The sequence below is a fragment of the Fukomys damarensis genome, unplaced genomic scaffold (assembly GCF_012274545.1).
Source record: "Fukomys damarensis isolate Sample0158 unplaced genomic scaffold, DMR_v1.0_HiC HiC_scaffold_19, whole genome shotgun sequence".
NCBI lineage: Eukaryota > Metazoa > Chordata > Mammalia > Rodentia > Bathyergidae > Fukomys > Fukomys damarensis.
Window position 1 is genome coordinate 45,639,977 of NW_022900931.1, and position 23,597 is coordinate 45,663,573.

Sequence of the window (23,597 nt, forward strand, 5' to 3'; positions counted from 1 at the left end):
AAAAAAAAAAAAAAAAAAAAAAAAAAAACATATTGATAGCCAAAGATATATCATGCTGTCATTCTTAAATATTTTCAGTACCACTATCTACCACTGATAAGCAAGATCCTCAATAAGAAAATCTATTACCAATCTTAAATGTTGGTCTAATGTAAAAGCAAACAAATATATTAACATCGTAGCTTTCCAATGGTATGTTTACTTATCTTCACAGCCTAGGCCCCTCCCATGCTTGGACAAATCATTCCATAAGTTAGCAATGGTTGTACATAGAAGGTACATTTCACTTTTAGACCTTCTGTCTTTACTGCAGGTTTTACCACATGTGAAAGCAGAACCTGAATGCCTCCCTTCAAATGCCAAGAGTAAGAGATTTACACAAAATGTTAGTACTTTTTTCTCTATTTCTAACCACTGAAATACTGTACCTGTATACTGAAATGGGGGACACTCAGACATAAGTGCAGAGGCCTCACCTTCCCCTCCCACCTGAAATGGCTTTCCCTCTGTAAGGGATAGGATTTTCCAACCCATAACTATCCAAAAGCTACACCCCGGTATTGTGTGTAAGTGGTTACTGCTCAGGGACTTCAGTTTATCATTCTGATTTGCTTTTTCCATACTTAACATCCTATTATTTAAAGGGATGACATTCCTATGGTTCTTTGTCAGCTTCTCAACACATTTGTGAGTTCCAATCTCACACAGCATAATTTAGGGAAGTGTTTTTGTTTTTGTTTTTGCACGAAAATACAGACAAGCCTTAAGTTTCCTTGACTTCCTTTCTTTGGTCTTTCTCCTTAGTCCTCAAACATTTATTGATTGCCTGTATAAGCTAAGCACTGTGATAGATGCTGGTAATGAGTACACTAGAGATCATGGACACAGCAAATAAGACAGAGCCAAAGTCATAAACATCTTCTAAATGGGATATGGGGTGATGCTGCATTTTTTAATGACTCATCACCTCCCACTTAAGCCTGTTAAAAACCTCAGAGATTTGACTGTCTTGACTTTTGTTTTACTTTATTGTATATGTGTCCAAATCACCAAAAGTTCTGGGAGGCCTATCTTGCTATATTCTTGCTCATCAGAGAGCTGCTAGCTAAAACCAAGAGCTAAGTCAACAATCACATTATTCTCCCTTGAAAAAATTATATTGTAATGGATATGCCCAGCCTTGGCACAGGGCACTATATCCTCTCAGAGTCCAGGAGTCCAAAGAGGCCTGGTTTTCCACAAGCAACTGGACTCTGCCTTGGAGAGCACAGGGAACCTTAATGCTTACTCTTTTTCTCTTTCCTCCTTCATCATCTGCTTAGTAGAACTACTGTTTTGTGGTGTTTGGGTCACTCTAATTTCCCTCTTTCCTCAAAGTGACAAATTGCAAGTCAATATTTATATATATAATTTTTCATATTCTTTTAACACATTTGTCTTTATTTCATTTGCCCCTATAGCAATAATCCTGTGTTTTTCTCCCATTTAATAAGCAATCATAATAAAAATATATAAAGGTATTATATATATTGACACTATAGTCTCCAAGGCCCTCAAGTCCTCATCAATTTTTAGAAAGGGCCTTGATAAGTAGGAATGTAGAGCAGAACTAATGCATGGCCCCAGTTACTCCAGTGCAAGATCTCCGTAATGACCAAAGACACTGGATACTTGTATGTTCCTGCCAACAATGTAAGTCCTCCTGTAGACTCTTGGCCTCTCTGTGTGGGAGCCCTGAAAAAACATGAGTTCTTCAGCTGGTGGCAAAAACCAAGAGTACCAGGAGAAGGACTTTGTGTGGTACTCTTCCCCCAACCTCACAGAAATGTTCCTGGCCTTCAGGCATAGTTTAAGTCTCCACAGCCCTTGCCTCTACAAACTGCAGACAATCATAGCTCTGTCCCTTCTTATATTAGCTCTAACTCACCTATCTACCTTTTACAAGTTAGGGATCTGATTTGTAAACTTAGCTCTTCACCCAGAGTGTTAAACAACAGGAGACAAGTATACTCTTAAGAGTATAGACAGGGGATTCAGCTGGCTGCTTTGCATGGAAAGCTGTATTTATGAAATAAATGTACTTGGAAGACTTAAGAAGTGTGAAAAAAATTTTCCCTAGAAAAGAGAATATTTTTAAATATAGTTTAAATAATTAAAGATACAGAAGACAGTATAGAATAATAGAAAGATTAATAAAGCCTACAAGTATCATAGCACAATATATGAAGATGAGGAAAAGAACAGAAGATTCAGCATTTATTAATTACATCCCACATGCCTCATGCTATGTACAATGCAAATATCCTCTTGGTCTTCATAATGTCTCTTAAGGCAGTGACTAAAAAGATGAGAAAACTGAGACTTGGTCTAAGCTCACCCAGCTAGTAGGTGGCAGAGTTGGATCCAAAGTTAAGTCTGATAATAATCTCTCCAAAAATGTTTCCTCCCAGTATTTTATCTCTGTTAACCTCAGTTTTTTCATCTATACAAGACTAGATTAAATCAATCATTCTTGGTCTTTTCTAGAACTGAACACATAGTCTTTTCAATATTGAATAACAGTTAGATATCTCCTTTGAAAAATGAACTTTTTCCTCCACACATTAGGTTTGGGGTACAATTTCAGGGAGTTTGTGGGTCCAGTATGCATGCACTGCTCAACAATGAACCTACGGTTCCTCTGCACTGATATTCCAGGGGGTTCACTATCCACAGGAAACAGTAAAACACAAGGTCAAGAGCATCTTACTAGTGCTAGATCAAATCCCAGTTCTGCCACTTGGCTTCATCCGTAAGCATGAGTATGCCTAAAGTCTATGGGCCTCAACTATTCCTCTGTAAACCTGGAATCATAATACTATTTGCTGATAAGATGAGATTTATTGACAAAACTTAAAATGGTACCAAGATTATATTACAGGTTTATTGCATATTAGTTGATGCTTTTCTTTGAGTTTTGCATTCTCTTTTTCCCTGTTTGGCTGGAAATGAGGGGATAGTTCACCTAAGGGCTCTGCAGTGAGATAGGAGAGCAACTCCTCTGGGGCTTTCGCTCATCACCCTCCATCACCAGCCCTGCATGTACCTCTCCCTCCTCCCAGCCATTGCAGATGCTATTTCATCTGTCTGTATGGTTTTTTTCTTGGTCCCACCTGTATAACAAAGAATACCCTGGATCAGTGTGGCTTCTAGTACAGTGTTATTAAATCCTTGAAGGTTATGCTAGGCAAGGTTTCTATACACACATTGTCACTAAAGGGCAGTTTAGAGTTCAAGCATAAAGGAGCTGACCATCCCCATTGGAGGAAAGATAGCTTCTTTAATAAATAGTGTTGTAAAAACTGGATCTCAACCTGCCGAAGATTAAAACTAGACCCTTATCTTTCACCATGCACTAAATTAAAATCAAAATGGATTAAAGATCTAAATATTAAAACAGAAACACTGAACTTGCTAGAAGATAAATTAGGTTGAACTCTTGAAGACATTCGCATAGGAAAAGACTTTATGAACAAATCCTCAGTAGCATGGGAACTAGCAGAAAGAATCAACAACTAGGATTTCATCTTATTAAAAAGCTTCTGCACTGAAAAAGAAACCATCAACAGAACTAAGAGACAACCTACAATGTGGGAAAAAAATTTTACCAGTTGCTCCTCAGACAAAGGACTATTATCTAGAATATGTAAAGAACTCAAAGCAATCGGCCCATCCAAATATAAAGACCCAATTCAAAAATGGGCATCTGAAATGAACAGACATTTTTCAGACAAAGAAGTAAAAGCAGCAAGTAATTATATGAAAAAATGTTCCACATCACTGGTCTTTCAAGAGATGCAGATGAAAACAACACTGAGATTCCACCTCACCCCACAAAGAATGGCTGCTATCAAGAAATCACACAATAACAAATGTTGGTGCGGTTGTGGAGAGAAAGGAACCCTTCTCCATTGTTGGTGGGAATGCAGACTGGTGCAACAACTATGTAAATCAATATGGAGATACCTCAAAGAGCTGAGACTAGAGGTTCCACTTGACCAAGCCATCCCTCTGCTGGGTTTCTTTCCAAAAGAATTAAAAGAGACATACCACAGTGATATATGCACACCAATGTTTATAGTGGCACAGTTTATAATAGCTAAAACTTGGAAACAGCCCATTTTTGCCCATCAAACGGGGACTGAATAAAGAAGATGTGATTTTTCTGTAAAATAGAATATTACTCAGCCATAAAGAATGAGGAATTAGAGTCATTCATAGGAAAATGGATACATATTGAGGATATACTCAAGTGAAATAAATAAGTCACACGTGTAAATACCAAATAGTCCCTCTGGTGTGAAAAACTATAATAGTACACAAGATCCCAATGGGATAATTAACAATGTGAAATAGGAAGAAAAGGGCTAAAGGTATAGAGAAAGTGGGAAGGGTAGGGAAAGGGGATAAGGGAAAAGAAAAAAATATGAGAAAATGAAAAAATGGAAATAAAGTGTTTGTAAATGGGGAGGGGAGGAGGGGTGATGGGAGGAAGGGACAAGGGGGAAAAATGAGAACCAAGACCTGTCGTGTAAAGGTACAAGACCCCAATAATGAATGTAACTGTATTGTATACCTAGATTGTACCAATAAACTCAATAAAAAAATATTTAAAAGTCATCTCCTATCATCAGTGCCAAAGGCAAAATTCTCCTAAAGTTCATACACCAGATTCTGAGTCTGGGAGGTGGCAGAAAGTTGAGGACAAGTGTGGTCTTTCTGATAGAGAGCAATCATCTAAGCACAGGGGCTATGCTTCATGGTCTAAAGCTCATCAAATCTTCTAGGACAGGCAGAAAAGCTCCCATGTCATAAAGTCATAGCAATGGTGGGACAGAAAGGTTCTTATAGATTACCTGACCCAACTTCATTTTACTAGAGATACAAAGATAAACATAACAAATTGCCCAATATCACAACTAATTTAAGCCCAAACCAGGATCATAACTGGAGCTGTTACTAAAAATAAGAAACAAAGCTAAAATTTTTTAATAAATGATCTTCAAATCATTCATTGGAACCTTTTAATCACATCCAGATCACTTGTTGAGAAATTGTTTTTATAAGTTATTGGTATAATTGTTTGATATGAATATCATTAACTAAGTGATACTCCTGAGTTATGATTTTGACATAGGAAACTGCCTATAGTGTCTCCATCTCACTGACAATCATTAGGTTTCAATTCTGGTGTTCTGTCAAAGATGGAAGATATCGAGTACACTGTCCACCTTTCAGGACTCTAAAAACACAGCTGCACTTCAGTATCTTCTCTGTAGACCTACAGAGCCTACACCACAAGTCCCTGTAACAACATCTCTTTCAACAATCCCTCATGGCCATTGCTAGATGTGTTGCTAACACCACCTGCCTCTGAAACTGCTCTTCCAGAGATCAGATGCTTTATAGGAGCAAGTCAGCAGCTCTACTGGCTTCATGCCTCAGCCAGGTTCTCTCTCACACACCCTTGCTCGGCAGCCTCCAGGAGATAACACCTGCAGAAGACTGGGCCTCAAGTAGGAAAGATGAAGTTTATATGTCAACAAAATCATCCATCCTTTCTTGGGGTTTAATGATTTTTACATTGATATTTTGCCGTATTTGATGTCACTATTATCAAAGAAGCCATGCCAGTGCTGAAAACTCACTGACATTGATCCATAGTCATTGTGAAATCTTCAAAAATGAGCTTCAACTAATGGGTTTATTTTATATCATTAATTGAACTGAATGCTCAGTATGATTACCGTTTGCTAATTAATATTTTATATTCAGTGCTCAATAAAATGCATCCCAATAGTTTAGTGGTTGGTTATACATTAGATTTGCTTATAACCCAAGTCTCCTGATTTAAGCTCCATGTTATATAATGAGAGCACCCTGTGGGAAAATCTGGCCAAGAATGTATTCAGTCTCTAAACACTTTCAGTGACCTTTCAGAACTATCAGTTAATTCAGTGTTTCAGTAGACCCCAGTAAGAATGCCTAAAGAATCATTCTTAAATCAACATGCTCTTATTATATGTCCACTCTATGCTCAGTAGTGTACACAACATATGATTCCATGACACCCAAGCTTCATAACCACATCCTTTAACACTGATGATGGCTTCAACTATCTCACCTGCTTCAAATTCTTATCTCTGCCTCTTGTACTCCATGTTTTTATAAAGATCTTTATAAATCACAACCTCTATTACTTTTTCCCTGACAGAAAAAAAAAAAAAAAAATAAGACTGGCACCATAAATAAGAGAAAAATTAAGATGATTGTTTGCTCTTTTCAAATATCTCACATCCTGCTGAACAGCTATGTTGTGTATCCTAACACAGAAGGCCAGCTCCTTTGGTGGAGTCATTAAACGCCTCCATGGCATTCTAGTCCCCTTGAGCATGCCCAGCACTAAAACCTCCTACCATTCTGGGCACTTTCAGCACTCATCCTTGGATCAAAGCAGGGGGAATGTAGTAGAAGGCAACCAGACCTCAATTTGTGGGCAAAAGAAATACCGGACTGAAAATTGGAAGAATGGTGCCTAAGTTCAGATCTCAGATGCACCAGTTAAATTCAATGCAAAAAAGTAACAAGGCATCGGATTTATTCAGCCAATAATTCATTGATTTTTAAGGACTTTTGATCATATTTCCTACTGAGGGTATAAAGAATAGCCCATAGACTGGAATCTTTGTAAGGGGGAGAAATGCAAACATTTTTGCAAACATACACCAATGTTACAAAAAGTACAAGTTCTCTCGATAATCTAAATACAGTTAAATGGAACAACTGAACTCTGTATACAATTGTGGAATGGTGAATTGGTAAAATCACATTAGAAAACTTTGGTATTATGCAGAAAAGCGGATCATATGATAACGAGAAACCCAGAAATTCCACTTCTAGATACAAACCTAAGAGAACTGAGTATACATCTCCACTAAAAGTTCTATGCAAGCATCCTTACATAATAGGAGCTTGATTTACCATAGGCCTAAATGGGAAGCTATCTGAATCCTCATTCACAGTAGGCTGGTGTTCAAAATAACATCTTACAGTAGTGAGGATGAACAACTGCATGCAACAATAGGATGATTATGGTAAGCAAAACGATGAGCAAAAAAGCCAGAGCATTTGTGCATTATATGATTCCTTTTATATAACTAATCTACATTTGCAAAAAAGCAGGATAATGGTTACCTTTGGTGTGGGAGTGAAGCGATTAGAAGAGAGCTGAAGAGAGCTTTGAAGAGCTGATAAACTTCTGTTTCTTGATCTGGGTACTATTTACATGGATATGTTCAGTCCATAAAATTCGTTAAATTGAACACATAGGCTACATTTATATTCGTGGAAGAATAAAACAGAAGACTCTAATTCTTTACCCATCTCTACATATAGCCCCCTATCATGTAGATATCTTTGGATTGTCTCACTCTGACTCTGAGCATGACCATGTGACTTATGTTGGCCAGTGAGATTTTAATGAGCATAATTTGAACAGTGGCTTGAAAAATGCTTGCATGTTTCTGCTTCTGTTTCTGCTCCTGTGCCATTTCTATGGAAACATATCCAGGCTAGTCTGTTAAGGGATGAAACAGAGACAGTCAAATTGTCCAGCCATGAGAGCTAGACCAACCCAGATGAGCCAACAGCCAGCTGCTCCCAGATACACAAGTGAACCAAGGAGTAGGAGAAAACAGTCCAACCAAGCTCCACATAAACCATCAAAGTACAAGATCAGGAGCAAAATAAATGCCTGCACCTAAGGGATTGAGCCTTAGGTTGCTAAGTTTCATTATTGTATAGGAGACAAATGATACAATTGTATACTTCAGGTTAAAATTCAAAAATATATGTAATACAAAAAAAGCACAAATTTTGGCTTAAAAGACTCCTTTCACACTAGTAGGAAGAGTACCTCCCTGAGATTCCCTAAACAGTGTAGCAAAAGCAAAACAGGACATTCAAATAAAGTAAAATCTAGGCTTACTACAGACAGAAACAAGTGACAGAATGACTTGGAGAAGTTCTCTAAGGCATCTTCAAATTCTCTTCTGTTTTGCCAAGAAGATGAACAAAAAGTGGCCTCTTCCATTTCGGTTTCTCTTTTTTTTTTTTGCTATCCAGGATCAAACTCAGGACCTTGCGCTTGTGAGGCAGGCAGCACAACCACTGAGTTAAATCCTTAACCCTTCCAATTCCATTTTTTAAAAAATGCTCTTGCTACATCTTACTTTATACCAGAAACCCACAATGTATATGTGGAGAGAGAAAGTGTATTGTTTTGTTCCTGGTATGGCTATGTTTCATCACAAAGATAAAAAAAAAAAACACACAAAAAAAACAAAACCAGACTTTTGAGCCTGCTTGTAAGGCTTTACCCAATACGAACACTGATGGGCTTGAAATTCAGCTGGTTTACAGTGGGGATCTGTTACCTGGATTGACCTGAGCTTTTGCAGAACTCAAGACAGGCAGCAGCAGGAGCAGCACCAAGGGCATCCTGGGGACCAGCTTCATCTCAGAAGATGGAGTAGGAACTGGAGCCTGCAGCCCACCAAAAATGCAAAGAAAGAGGAGAAGGAGAAGAAATGAGAGATGCAGGTACTACCAACATGACAACATAATCTTCATAGCTAATTTGTGCTCTATATTTAGAACACCAAATCATAGATCTGGAGAGCTTGAATTGTACATCTAATAATCACCTAATGTAAGAATTTTCAAACTGCATTAGACAATACACTCGTGAAACTAAAATCAGCAGAACTGTAGTCAGACGACAACATTTTCCTAAGACAAATACTTACCCACATAATAAATAATGGTAAAGTAAAATGTATATCCATGGTATCAACTGTCATAATTTAATATTGATTCCTAATTAAACCAAGAAACATAATAAGTTTGATGTATTTGCCATTCAAAATATAAAAGTTTAGTATATCTTCTGAATCATTAGTCCTGGTATCAAAATGTATGGTGAATGTTTAAATTTTTAAAAAAATGTATCATTATAAAAGACACATTGCCTTTAATCCCTCTCAAAATACTCATCCTCTCTTCAAACATACTTAGCGCAGTGTTCTTGTATTTTTCTGAAGCAGTTCTGGAAATCCTCTTTTGAATCTTTATGAGGTGTGATCAAAAATATAGTGAATAGGGGGCTGAGGAATTAGCTCAGTGGTACCACCAACTGCCTCAAAAGCACAAGGTCATGAATTCCATCCCCAGTGCAAAAAAAAAAAAAAAAAAGGTGAAGGTGAATACTGTTGCCAAATGCCATCCAACAAAACGGTGGGCTCATAAAAATATCTGTTGTCTCCTCATTCACCTTATTCATTGGATGTGGCATCTTGTAACTTCTGGCTCTTTTCTAAAGTTAAAATGACCATTAAAAGTGAACTTTTTTAAATTTTTATTGAGTTTATTGGTACATTCTAGGTATACAGTACAGTTACATTCATTACTGGGATGTTGTACCTTTACATGACAGGTCTCGGTAAAAGTGAACATTTTTAATCAATTCAAGACATTCAGGCAGCTACAACAGCACAGCTAAAGACAATCACAGAGGACTTCCAATACTACTGCAAAAATTGGCAAGAATGATAGGATAAGTGTATTTGAGAGGGGATTAATGGCAATATGTCATTTACATTAATAATTTTTTAAATTTTACACCCATACTGTATTTTTCAATCACATCTCATATATTTTTTAGTTTCCCAAACTGATCATGTGATAATAAATTAGATATGAAAATATCAGTATATTTAATAAAGATACAAAGGAATGGAGGCAAAAATATTTATAGATATTTGTGTATATAGGGCAAGATACTTCTGGCTCTATCTGCTCAGAGGGACTAGAAGCAACAGCATACTATCAATGAGCACCAAGAAATAATGAGTACACCTAGCACCCAGGTCTTGGTTTCTAATACTATTCTCCTTGAGCAAAATAGCTGATATTAGGACTGAGCCAAGAATTATGTATGATGAACCTGGGGTATCTTTAGTACCAGAAACTGAAAAGTGTCCACCCCAAAATCATGGAAGCATGTCAAAGGGATAAGAAAGTCAATTGCAAGATGGAATAGCCAAAGCTGGAACAATTTGAGCAACAAAATAAATAAAACAGTACTGGATTATAACCCAAAGCTCAAAATAAATATCCACTAGTCCATGCTGATGTAAATAAATGACTGAGTAAACAAATGGGGGAAAACAGACCATTTCCCAGGAAAAAGAATTTCAAATAATTTGTATTACCAATCTCCTCTTAAGGAAGTGGGGCATAGTGACCTCTTTCCCTCTGACCACTTTAGTGTGCTGCCATAGTAGCCATCTTCTAAGGAGTGTAGCATGGAAATGGAGAAAAAAATGGTAACTTTTCAGTGGAGAAATCTGACAATCATTACTTCAAGATGGGTCATCAAGGTTAACCTCAGCACTCATAAGTCATGTTGATGGTATGTGTCCTTGATATGATGTGATAAGGATGACACTTTCTATGTTCTTCCTCAAAAAAAAAAAAAACTAATACCCCAGTCTACTCCGGGGAAAAACATCAGACACATTCCAAATAGGGACATTCCACAAAGTTCTCTCTCTCTCTCTCTCTTTTGTTACTGTCAACCATTTTATTGTTTAAATCATTTGTGTGTTTAATCCATTTCACACTGTCAGGTTCTAATTCTTTAAAACTAGTATTTGTTTAACATCATGTAGAGCAATCTATACAATGTGGCTTTTTTATTTATTAAGTTTATTGGTACATTTTGGGTATACAATGTGATGACATTCGTTATTGGGACTTTGTACCTTTACATGAAGTATCTCTCTTGGTTCTTATATTTTCCCTATTCCCCTGCATTCCCTTCAACCCCTCCACCTCTCCCTATTTACAAAGACTTTGTTTCCATTTTTTCCTTTTCTCACATTTTTCCTTTCCTTTCTTTTCTTTCCCCTATCCCTCAATTCCTCTTTCCCTTCAGAGCTTTGTTCCCTATTTCACACTATCTATTATACATTTATACTTTTGGTTTCTCTCAAATGACAGGTGATGCTGAACATTTTTTCACCTGTTTATTTGCTGCTTCTACTTCTTTGTGTGAGAAATGTCTGTTCATTGGAGATGCCTGTTTTAGAATTGGGTCTTTAAAGTTTGGAGGTCTGATTATTTTTAAGTTCAGACCATAGTGCAATTCAATTGGAGATCAATAGCAAAAGAAACTACAAGAACTTTACAAATACATGGATAACACGTTGAATAACACCCTCCTGAACAACTAATGTGTCACAGAGAAAATTAAAGAAGAAATTAGACAGTTTCTACAATTAAATGATAATGCCAATATGACATACAGGAATCTATGGGACACAATGAAAGCAATGAGGGAAATTCATAGCAGTGAATGTCCACACTAGAAAACAGAGTGAGCTCAAATAACCTAATGTTTAACCTCAACGTCACAGAAAAAGAAGCAAAAGACAAACCCAAAGATCATACAAGGGAAGAAATTATAAAGATTAGAGCAGGAATCAATGCAATGGAGACTAAGGGAATGATGCAAAAATATCAGTGAATCAAGGAGTTGGTTCTTTGAAAGAATAAATAAAATCAACAAACCTTTAGCCAAACTTAACGGGGGAGGAGGAGCTCAAATCCATGCAATTGGGAATGAAAAGTGTTAAATTGCAACAGATCCAGCAGAAATCCAGAGGATCATCAATATCTACTTCAAGAATCTGTACTCCAATGAAATAAAAAACACAGAAGAAATGGACATATTCCTAGATATATATGAATTACCAAAGTTGAACTAAGAAGATATAAAAATTCTAAAAACTGCAAAATCAATTAGTGAAATTGAAAATATAATTAAAAACCTTCCACAAAGTTCTCTTATGCCTAATCCTCAAAACTGTCAAGATCATCAAAAACAAGAAAGTCTGATAAACTATCATAGCTAAGGGAGGTTACAGATGTGATATGCAATATCCTGGATGGCATCCTGGATTAGAAAAAGGATATTAGGAAAAACTGAAGAAATTGGAGTAAGTTATGGATGTCAGTTAACAATAATGTATAAATACTGATTCGTTCATGTTGACACACGTACTCTACTAATATGCTAACAATAGACAAAACAATTTGGGGTATACAGAAATGGTATATACTATCTTCATGATTCTGTAAATACAAAATTGTTCTAGAATAAAAGTCTTTAAAATATCCCCATGTGACACTAATCATCAACCAGACACTGTGTTCTCTATTAGAAATAGAATGTACAATAAAATTATAAAGGGGGAAATCCCATTAAACTGAAGTGATTAGGGAAGGCCTCATGGGGAAATCAGGGTATGAATTCCTGAAGGATGATTAAGATTCTTTTTGTTTGTTATATTGGGGATTGAACCCAGAGCTTCACACTGAGCTACATACATCACCCTACCATTCGTAATTTCTGTAAACCTTGAGACAGGGCCTCTCTAAGTTGTCAAGTCACCCAGGCTGGGCTCAAGCTTTCAGTTCTCCTCCTCAGTCTCCCAGTGTGCTGGGATTATAGACTTGTGCCACCATGCACCCTAGGATGAATCAAATTTGAATGGCCAGTAACGGAGACGGACTAAGTAAAAAGGTGATAGGATTGTATTTAAGAAATGATTTTAAGCAAGAAAGTTCTTGCTATGATAACTTCAAAAGAACAGAATATGGTCCTACCCAAAGAGGTAAAAATAAACAAACAAAATAAAGTCAGATATTCAGATGGGTTTGTCCTAAGCGGCTTAGAGCGAGAGAAGCCAGACGCAGAAGAGAACGTGACTCCATGGTGTGAGTGGGCAGGGAGTGGCCTGTAGACCACAATGTTGATGAACATGGTTTCATTTCATTGATTTGAATGTGATAAATACATGTATCTGTTTGCTACTCACTTCTAGCTTTCTGGAGGGAAAAAATACATAGGCAGATTTTGGAGACACTGATCTTGGCTACAGCATGACCATGATTTAGAATGTATTTTCACAAAGAGCTGAGCTCCTGTGAGCAGCTCTTCAGCAAGTGCTGAGGTCCAGGACTGCCTTGGGTAACCACTGCCTGCTCCCAATCTTTTGTAGAGGTCTTTTCCTTTCCTTCCCCAAAACACATGCTAAATTATTGCCGCATATCTTTAACAGTGTTATAAAACTATCCATTTATTTATTAGATTTAAATTGGCTCTTTCTTGTATGACCAAAATAATACTTTATATCTTATGCAAAGTATGTGTTCAAAACTGGATTTGTTGTTGTTGTTGCTGCTGCTGCTGCTGCTATTGTTTTGTTTTTTGAGGCAGGGTCTCCATTTGTAGCACTAGCTGGCCTTAAACTCTCTGTGTAGCCCAGGCTGGCCTCCAATTCACAGCAATCCTCCTGCCTCAGCCTCCCGAGTGCTGGGATTACAGGTAAATGCCACTGTCAAAACTGGTTTTTAACTGAACTAAATCAAACTTGAATAAATGCTCAAAAAATATCGATCCCCTTTTTTGAAACTGTTTTAGGGGTTTAGACTATGAATCTCCAAAAATAGTGATGCTTTGCTTGAAATTAAGGTGACCAGCAGTGGATTCCTAACACACCTAGCTAAGCACTATACCTTCACCATGTGTGTCTAACATATGTCAGGAACGATCTCATGAAATACTCATGGTGGCTCAATGAGAACTGTTTTTACCAATAAGACAGTAGAGAAGGAAGAATTTTAAATTGATCAGGTTGTACACTTGGTAGGTAAGAAAACTTTTCTATGGGCTCAGGGTTTGTATGACTCAAAACCCATATGTTTCTGTTGTTCTTTTTGGCCTTTCTTGTCTGTCATCATGCTGTATGATGCTTTGATGCAGCCTCTGCCTACCTCCCCAGAGCTACTCTCCTATCCATCTTCACCACAGTTGTGTTGGGGCTTCTCCATTTCTTCCTGTAATTTTCTTTTGCCTGAAGGCCTCTGTGTCAAGATGTTTCATTCTTCCTTTTATCTAGTTCAAATCTCTATTCAATGGTCACTTCTCCAATGAAATAGTCTGATCCACTGGATTGTTACATGCACTAAGAACATCGTAATTTTTCTATTTAGAAATTATTATAGTGTCTAATTATACATGTATTGCTTTGATTAGTATCCCTCTACAAGCTCCATGTTTATTTTACATGTTATTTTGTTTTCAACACCTCAAAGAGTTCTTCATAAATATTTGCTGGCATGAATTGATGATTGCATTGAGCGAAGCCCCAAAAGTTATTATCAACAGATATAATTCTTTTTTATCCCCTTGAATGAACTTTTCCAAGGGTTTAATATTTATCAAAAAAATGTATCAATATGACATATGCACAGAACTTAAAAGCATACATGAAAGCATCTCAAGGAGCTGGAAAGGTCCTTCTCTGCTTAATTCTTTGATTAATAGAACAAATTTCCTTGACAATTTATTACAACCTTTAAAATTAAACTCAAGATGCAAATTGCTCTGGTCAAGTTATTGGATTTCATTTACTTATTCATCAACTATTTCATAAATGTCTATTAGATGCACCCCTGGGACCTCACTCCTTTTTTTTTTTCCAACTGCCTTAGTAAGCCAGGGTATTTCATTGTTAGCGAGCTTCATGTGAGTGTTCAAGTAGGTTAGTATATGAGGCTGGAGCAAAGCATCTGGGACATAAATGATGAAATGACCTATGAGCTACCCAGTGAGAAAAGACTAACAGGAAAATAATGTCACCATCATGCCTGGGTCACATCTTCTGTCGTCTCACAGCAAGGTTTACACTCTGTACTGGTGGAAACAGCAGATGTTCCACAGTCCAAAGCCTACTGCAGTGTCTATTTTGCACTATAAAAATGAGATAGATAGATTTATATAGCTTTAGATGATACAGATATAAAGAGATATACCTTTATAAATATAGCTAATATTTATTTGGAAAACATAAATCATTTCCACGCATGATAATATGGCAAGTAAGCAAAGTAAGCAGCCATTGAAATCTTTTACCATAACAAAATGAAAAGTTTGAAAAGCTTTGTTCTCAAGTCCCTGAACGTAATTCATAGATTGTATTGCTCTTTTGTCCTTAACTCCGGACATTAGCAAAAGCATTAGCAAGACTACAGGCAGGTCTAACTTTAAGAAATGTCTGAACTTGTCAAACTCATAAGTCATGAAATGTTTATCCACTTAATAGAATAGTTCTTTGCAAAAGGATTCAATGCTAGATGACTTTGAAGAACAAATCCCACTCAGTACATTTAAAATAACATTCAGTTACAAAAATGTTCTATCTGCTTACCAATCTCATAAGTCATTGAGTTAGTAACCACATTACAAAAACATGTCTTCACTTTACAGAAAGATGCAGTGCTGGGGGCCTTTAAATAATCCTTTCCATACATTCAAAATATAATTTGATAACACAAAAATTGAGTTTATACACAACATTACAGGAATACAGCTGTGTCCATAGTGGGGCATATCTGGTTTGGTAAATGGTAATTCTTCCTAGTTTTGTTACCAGATCCAAGAGCTAAGGAGAGTCTGAGGTGACTGTAATCTCACTGAAAAAAAAAAAAAAAAGAGTTTCTTCAGGGATCTGAACACTGAGCCTGAGACAGGAACCAGAAAAGAAGTGTTGGCCCTCCAGAAAAATCAGCTATTGCCTGCACCCCGCCTCTTCCACCTAAACACAGCTAGGCCTTCAGGAAGGCCTTTCCTATAGAAAAGGGTAGGCTGTGGAGAGGCTGGAGTGTGAGGGGAAATGAGATAGAAGGACTTGGGTCAGTTCCCTCTGTGTGTGTGGGTGCACAAAATTAGGGCTTTGTAAGGAGAAAATACCCCACATGCTTTAAGGTCATATATATTTAATTCAGGATCTGTTCTTGGCATTTGAAATTGTTTTTCTTCTCTGCTGAGTTATTTTCATTTCAGATTCAACAAATATGAGACCCAATCTTTGGAGTATTTCATATTCATCAAACAAATATGCAGAAGTGACCTTAGTTTGGCAAGAGAAGGACCCCAAATACACACACACACACACACACACACACACACACACAAGCAACAAAGTCATCCCAATCTGATATTTTATCTTGATGCCTGAGGATTTATTGAATCCTTCTCATGCCCAGCTTTTCCTCTGGAAGTCCCAGCCTTGTGCTTCTCTAAATGCCACCCTTTACTGCTGGGCCAAGAGCTCAGAGTGGCCTAAAGCTAAGTGTTTGAGGGAATAGGATGTGTCCCCAGGCGACCTGGTGTGACCCACACTTCTTAGAGTAAGATGGAACAGTAAGCTCTGTTCTGCCTTTGCTGGCAGGGCTCTTAATTTCCCTTTATCTCCATGTTTTCATTAGTAAAATTGAGACAACTTGAGTTTGTTAAAAGAGGTGAGGAAGGGAAAGAGCCATAGTCTCCTCACTATCTAACTCCCCTATTAAGAATAAAGATGCTGAGTAATGTTCCTATCTCAGGACACCCTCCATCCTTTCAAGGTAAAACAAAGTCACCACCAAACATCAATTGTGTGGCACCTTTCACCCATTTTTCTTTGAGTATTACAGTCAGGGAAAATGTCAAATCTAATGTTTTCATGTGACTACCTGGAGGAAGAAGAGGTATAAATGCAAAGTGAAGGCAGAGCATTTTCCAAACACAAAAGAAGATCCCCAGTCCAGTATCTATTGGCCTGCTGAGAACTTGGGTAAAACCTTACCAAGCTCCAGCAACTCCTCAATATTCATTCAGATTTCTCACTCCCAACTCTGACATCCAAGCAGTTGAAAATGATCTTACACATGAGTATTTCTCCTTAATAGCCTCTCATTTTCTTTCCCCATTGCACATTTATCCCATGTTTCTCAACCCTCTGAAGCATGTGCTGGTGAGCCCAGGGCTATCTGTCCACGGTATGGGGCACACAACAGTTAGCATGACTGGAGGATTTGGGAAGCAAGTGAAGAAACATGTTGGGCCACAAAAGCTTGAAGGGACCTAAGACCTCTCCAGTTAGAGGTGAAGAAAGTCAGGCAACCCTAAAATTAGACAACCTCTAAAGAGCAACAAGTGGTCAGAGTCAGGGAAGCCTCTGAAAATCTGGTCTAGCACACATTCTTTTATTACTTTCCATTTGCTGGTACAACTACCTGTTTTTCCTTCCAAAATTCCAAGCCACACATATCATCTTCAGGCCATGTCTGTCTCTGATAACTACTCTCTTTATGAGTGAAGTTACTTAGAAAACTGCTACAGTGGTTTTAGTGTGTCCACAGATTTTTGACACTCTTCCATAAAGAGATGGTGTCTAATTTTCTTCCCCTTGAATATAGGTTTAGCTGACTCACCTCTAACAAAATGAGTGGAGCAAAAGTGTAGAAACTTCAGACACTAGGTTCTCAAAGACACTACACTTCCTCTTCCTCTTGCTCGTTCTCCTAGAAACCATGCTGAGTCATATTCCTGTCTCAGGACACCCTCCACCCTTTCAGGGTAGAACAAAGTCACTGTCAAACGTCAACGGTGTGGCATCATTCACCCATTTTTCTTTTAGTATTACAGTCAGGGAAAATATCAAATTGAATGTTTTCATGTGACTACCTGGAGGAGGGAGGAGTGTAAATACAAAGTGAAGGCAGAGCATGCCATCATAGTGCTCAGACCACACCGAGAGAGTGCATGTAGGTTGTCTGGCCAATAGTCTGACCTGAGGTCCCAGCAGGCAGCAGAATCTACTTTCACACTCATGAGTGAAGAAGCCTGCAAGGTGGCTCCAGCCCCAGCTACTCTTTGCCTGCAACTGCATGGCAGACCTTGACCAAGAGCAGCTCTGCTGAGACCAGTCATCTTGGAAGCATGATTAACTAATCATCATAATCATAATAATGTAATTATTGATTGCTTTTAGTCACTAGCTTTTGAGGTGATTATTACATAGCAAGAGATGAGTGGAACAAGTTCTTTGGGTAGGTAAGGCCTCTCACAAACTGAGGAGTTCATTCTGGAACAAAGCAGTTTTTAACTGATCACCAATCTGTCCACTGCTTTGGAGCCAAGAATGAAGACTTGGGTCACATGGTAAAAGAGTCAAGTGGGAAATGATGGCAACCAAGAGTTACATCTCTCTCCTTAACTTAGGAAGTAAGTTTCAATACAGTATCTAAGATGCCTTTCCCTTGAGAGCTTGGTAGTAAATCTGGAAGCAGCATCAGACCCAGTTTTCACTACTTCCTTTGGCCCCTGGATTTCCACATTCTAATCAAGTCTCTTTTTAGCACCTGCACTTTGTGCAGTCCCTGCCAAAATAATACTGTAATGTCACTGATCAAAATAATTTCAGCCTCTAACCCTTTTCATTTGATGTTCCTCACTTCACTGAATGTACATTTTCTTCAGTGCAAGAAATATAAATTATTTAGGATGATTAAGTATTTGGAGCATCTATGTTCATTCAGGAGGATTTCCCTGAGTCACCAGTGCCTGGCACATATTCTTGATGGCTAAGGATTCCCCTCTCTCCATCCTGCCAAACCCACTACTCTCTACTTCTTAACCCAATTTAAAGTTACCACATTTCCAGGGCTAAGTGTGAGACCAAGTGCTTGACCAATGCTGTTCTCAGAGGCTTTGCAAGACAGCCTCTGCAAGACAGAATGTGCTTGATTAGGTCCAATCTTCCACCAACCAACTCCATCTATTATGCAGAAAGACCATATACTTCCCAGTCCCCTTAAACAAGAGCTCATAACTTTGAGTTGTCCATTTGCAAAAGTAAATCCATGCTTCTCTTCAAACTCACATTCTAAGATCTTACCTGATTCATTTCATCTTACCTTTAGGCTCAGATGATTGTTTTGGGAATACACAACATATTCCAATGCAGCACTTGTGGTAAGACCTTACTAGTGGTTAAACCTTTATGCATACCCACTTCCCTGGCTGGGCTCTGAGCTCCTAAAGAGAGGGATCTTATCAGGGTCTGTAGATTCTAAGGCTACAGAACAAAGTCTCGTGATAATTAGAAGTGTGTTAGGTAGATGCAAAGTTGGCCTTGGGGTTCTGTAGGGTCTAGAAGTAGCTATTGCCCTGTTAACTCACTGCTGTGCAATGAGAAGATGGGAGTGCACAGGCTTGCTCCATGAGGCTCTTACTGCCTCCACAGCACATCTCTCAGGTCACAATAATCTGTCTCTTCTCTTTCTAGACTCATTGAATCTATGCTTCCTAACTTATTAGATAATCCTATAGTGACTTGTTTGGTACCCTCATTGTCCTTGTCGGTGTGTATGAAACTCCTTCTCCACAAGATTGCAAGCACCTGACAGGCAAGAATATTTTGTATCTTTAAGATCTCCTGAGAGTAATAGTGAACATTTATGGAATATTTATTGTGCAACAGGCAGTGCGCTAAGCTTTATGTGAATTCTCATTCAGGTCAGAACCACAGCAGGATCTTGAACAAGTGAGGAAGGCAGAAGTGAAGACTGCACCAGTGCCAACAAACCTGGCTCTGAGCCTGAGTTCTAGTCCCAGCTCTGCTACAAATACCCCTACAGCCTGAGGACCCAGCCCCTTCCTTGACCCTGATCTGGCTGGGCTCCCTCTTCATTCAAAGGTGAGGCTAGGATGAATGAGAATGGAAGAGTCCCCAGGCCTTAGGCCCTGGTTCTCTAAAATCTGTCAGCCATTGTTGCAAACACTCTCCAGGTCTCACCACAACACAGCAGAACTGAACCCCAATCCATCCTGGGCACATGATATATTACAGCAATGAGAGCTTTGGCTGCTTTCACCATCACAGAGCATCACGAGGGGCAGCCTGGGTTCATCATGCTTCCTCATCCCAACCACAGGGGAGAGCATGGCCAGACCAGTCCAGAGCAAAGATGTCTAGAGAAGCCTGCCCAATCCCTTTGAGGAGCCCAGTGGCTTGCATCTGGAATGAAAATCACCAATGGTAGGGCCTGTTAAAGGCAGTCAGCAGGACAGCCTGTGAGGTCATGCTGGGACAGAGAGGCCTGGCTGGAGTCAGATTGGAGATCTGGGTCCCAGAGCCACTGGGGAGGAGCTGGGACCAAGCCCAAGGCTGCAAGAACTGCAATCTCACCCCTGGGATAACACAAGAGTCCAGCCAAAGATCTCCCCCTGTGTCTTGGAGGTAACTTCAAAGCAGAGCAAGCATGAATCAAACGAAAAGGAATGGGTGGCCTGGGGAAAGGACTGGAACCACAGATTTTTCTCCCATAGTGTTGTCCCCAAAACCAAAGGGCAGATCTACAAGGGAATCTGGCAGTCCCTACAAAAACTCCTAAAGCAAGAACTATGGTGTCCAGTCAACTAGAGAGAGTCCTCAGTAAATTGATTCTGTAAAATGTCCCAAGACTCAGAGGCCTCATCAGATAGTCCTATGGACTGAATGCTTATCTGCTTCCCAAAATTCCTGTGTTGAAATCCTAACTTCTAGTGTGATGGTAATAGAAGATAAAGTTTGTAGACATGTGATTACGCCATGAAAGACAAGTCCTCTTGTATTGCCTTCCTAAAAGAGGTCACTCCTTCATTCCTGTTACAAAAAGGCTCCAGAGATTCCCTCACTTGTCCTACCATGGGGACACAAGAAGAAAATTCCATTTGTAGATGAGGAAGAAAACCATTATCAGACACCCCATGATACTAGTACCTTGATCTTGAACTTCCCAGCCTCCAGAATTATGAAGAATAAATTTCTATGGTTTATAATCAACACATATTATAGTATTGTGTTATGGCAACTCAAAGAAATAAGATACCTAGTTGATGGTGATATGTGTCAAGTCAGGATGAAGAGCATATGCATTAAGCAATTCTCCACACAGTCATTGAGTAAGGCTTGTGCACACTCTCATCCTGTGAACACGGCTCATCTGTCTATGACTCAAATTTCTGGAGCCCACAGTTACAAGGCAATCCCTGGTGATTAGGGGACACAGTGGGTATTTATCTTAGGACATGTAGGGAGTAGGGGCAGGAATATCCTTTTTCTACACCATGACTGCTCCAGGCCCTGAACTACATAAAGTATTGCACCTCTACTAGAACAGGAAGTTTATAGATTTGCCAATAATTTTTGTTTGGTAGCAAGACGCATGGGCAACTCTTTTCTGAACTTATGTTCTTGTCAAAATAAGTCTTCTCTATAATCACATGAGTCAGAGTTTTTCAAGGGATCTTGAAGGTCTAAAATCAAATGAAGAACTGAGCTTCTTTGGTCAGGGTTCTGCTCAACATTAACTATAGGGAAGTGTAGAGAATAGTGAGATTAATGGTGTATGTAATCCCATGGGGATTCCTGTATGCTCAGAGTATAGAACTAGGCTTGGGGGTCCGGGAATTTAGCTCAGTGGTTCCACCACCTGCCTCACAAGTGCAAGGTCCTGAATTCAATCCCTGTTACCAAAAAAATAACTAGGCTGGAAAAGACAGAGAGAATCAGGGATAAAGTTAGAGTTAGGTACAAGGAGAGAAGCTACTGGAAAAATTCACTGAGTAGGAAAACTGACAGATTCCCACAACTTGGACCTCCACCCAAGCAGACCCACTACCTGCTTCCACAGGATTACAGAAATAACAAAAAGGCAGCAGCCACTCTGTTGCTCTCACCACTGACCTATTTATCAGCCAGCCCCAGGCCCATTACCCATGGAACTCTAAAATTTTCCATCCTCTTAACCAGTGCCCCCTTCCCTACCTAAAAAACTCCATATCAACTACGAACACCCTCCTCTCAGTGCCAGTAGCCTTCTCACCCTTGGTCCATATGCACCCAGATGGCAATAAACTCATCACATGTTGTTTAGACTTGCCTACCTCAGTGGTCTCAATAGTGCCTCAGTCTGACCTTACAAAAACCAGAACCTGCAATACGTGTATAAGAGATTACATAGCTTCAGCACCTCCTTGATGAAATAGTTTTGTGGAGTTCCAAGCAGAATGCATGGCCTGCACTTGAATTTACATTACATGAATTTAAAGGTATTATTTCTCCTCCTCATCAATGAATTTCTAATGCCTAGCATAATACAGTGCCTGTCACAGATCCTGTGGTCTGGAAATATGCTTTTTTTTAATGTACAGTAGGTGCTCAGTAAAGTTTTGTTCCCCTTTTAACATTAGTAATCTCTTCTGTCTCAGGAATTTCTGCTGATTGTAGGTTTGCCAACTGTTTGCCACACATGACCGGTACTCAATAGATAATACAGCACTAGACCACGTTTGCTTCTCATTTTTCACCCAGCTTCCCTCCCTTCTTCACACTTATCCTTCTTCCAATGAGAACAATGGGCTAGTAGTTGGTTCTCTATAGTCTTCCCTTCTCTGAACTTCTTGTTGGTGTAGATTACCTTCTTTTGAGCTGGAACTTAATTTTTTCCATATGATTTAGTCTTGCCTCTATTTTTATCTCATTTAATGGTGCTAACTAGTTATCTCATTATAAATTCACTGATAACAGGTACATCCTTTGTAGACACAATGGCACACAGCATGATGCTTTTGATATCTTTCAACAGACTCTCTCTCCCAAGATATGACCTCCCTGATTTTAGCTTATGCCTCATCACTCGATATAATATTTTCCTCTTAAACATTTTTCCAACTTTCCAAAGGGAAAAATGGTTTTAAGTGTTCATTAACCAGCATATATTAAGAACTTATTCCGTATCAATGCACTAAGTGATAAAGAGGATAAGAAGAAATAAGTGTGCATAAACAGAAAGAGGGAAATCAGAAAGGCTAAATTTTAAGGCTCTTTAATAAAAAGGAATTAGCTAACAGTGGTTTAGTGGAAATAACATCTGATTTTTTTTTAAGTAGCAAGACACGAGAGCAACTCTCCTAAACATATGTTAACAACTAATAGTGTAATGCTGGGTAAGTCAAATAGTATCCCTGAGATCTTATTTCTTAATCTGTAAAACAAAGGGGAAGACTGCCAAGGACATATACTCTCTCCAATTTTGTTCCTTCTGGACAATAAACATTAGCAAAGCTTACATGAGATGGAGATTAATAAAAATTCTATAGTCACTGGGAGAAGAATGAGATCCATAAAGTTGAAATAATTTAAACTGTATGAGAAGTTATTACTTTTAAGCCCCCATCAAAAGACTACATAGTCAGAGACAGGGGTGACATTCAATGAAGTTATTATACTCAGAGTCACATATATAAATCTAGTTTGGCAGATAATAATCACACAAAATGATCCCAAATGATGTAGAACCCTACAATGTGTTCTTGGTCTTTCTAAAGCCACTGCTTCCATTGGCTATAAGTATACGCTGCCTGCACAGTAAGGAAGAGAAAATAAACGGACTCAAACAGTGTCTCTTTTCCCAAATTGTTAGGGGAAATTAAACATTTTCTAAGAATAAAATACTCCAAGAAGGGAGGCAGAGTGACAATAATTGCAATAAGCAAAAATGAGGTATGTGATTCAATATTTGATGAAGAATAATACTGTGTGATGAGGATGCTGGGAAAAAAA

The 23,597-nt window shown here is 38.6% G+C and overlaps 1 protein-coding gene across 3 annotated transcripts in view; it reads right to left on the reverse strand.

Annotated features, from left to right (window-relative positions):
* The window catches only part of Ddr2 (discoidin domain receptor tyrosine kinase 2), a 149,014-nt gene that overhangs the window by 56,700 nt on the left and 68,717 nt on the right, over positions 1-23,597 (reverse strand). For all 3 annotated transcript variants that reach the window (XM_010611282.3, XM_010611280.3, XM_010611281.3), the window contains one exon: positions 8,475-8,583. In XM_010611282.3, the coding sequence (XP_010609584.1) occupies positions 8,475-8,556 (82 nt within the window). In that variant the 5' untranslated portion in view covers positions 8,557-8,583. The remainder of the gene's footprint in view (positions 1-8,474; positions 8,584-23,597) is intronic.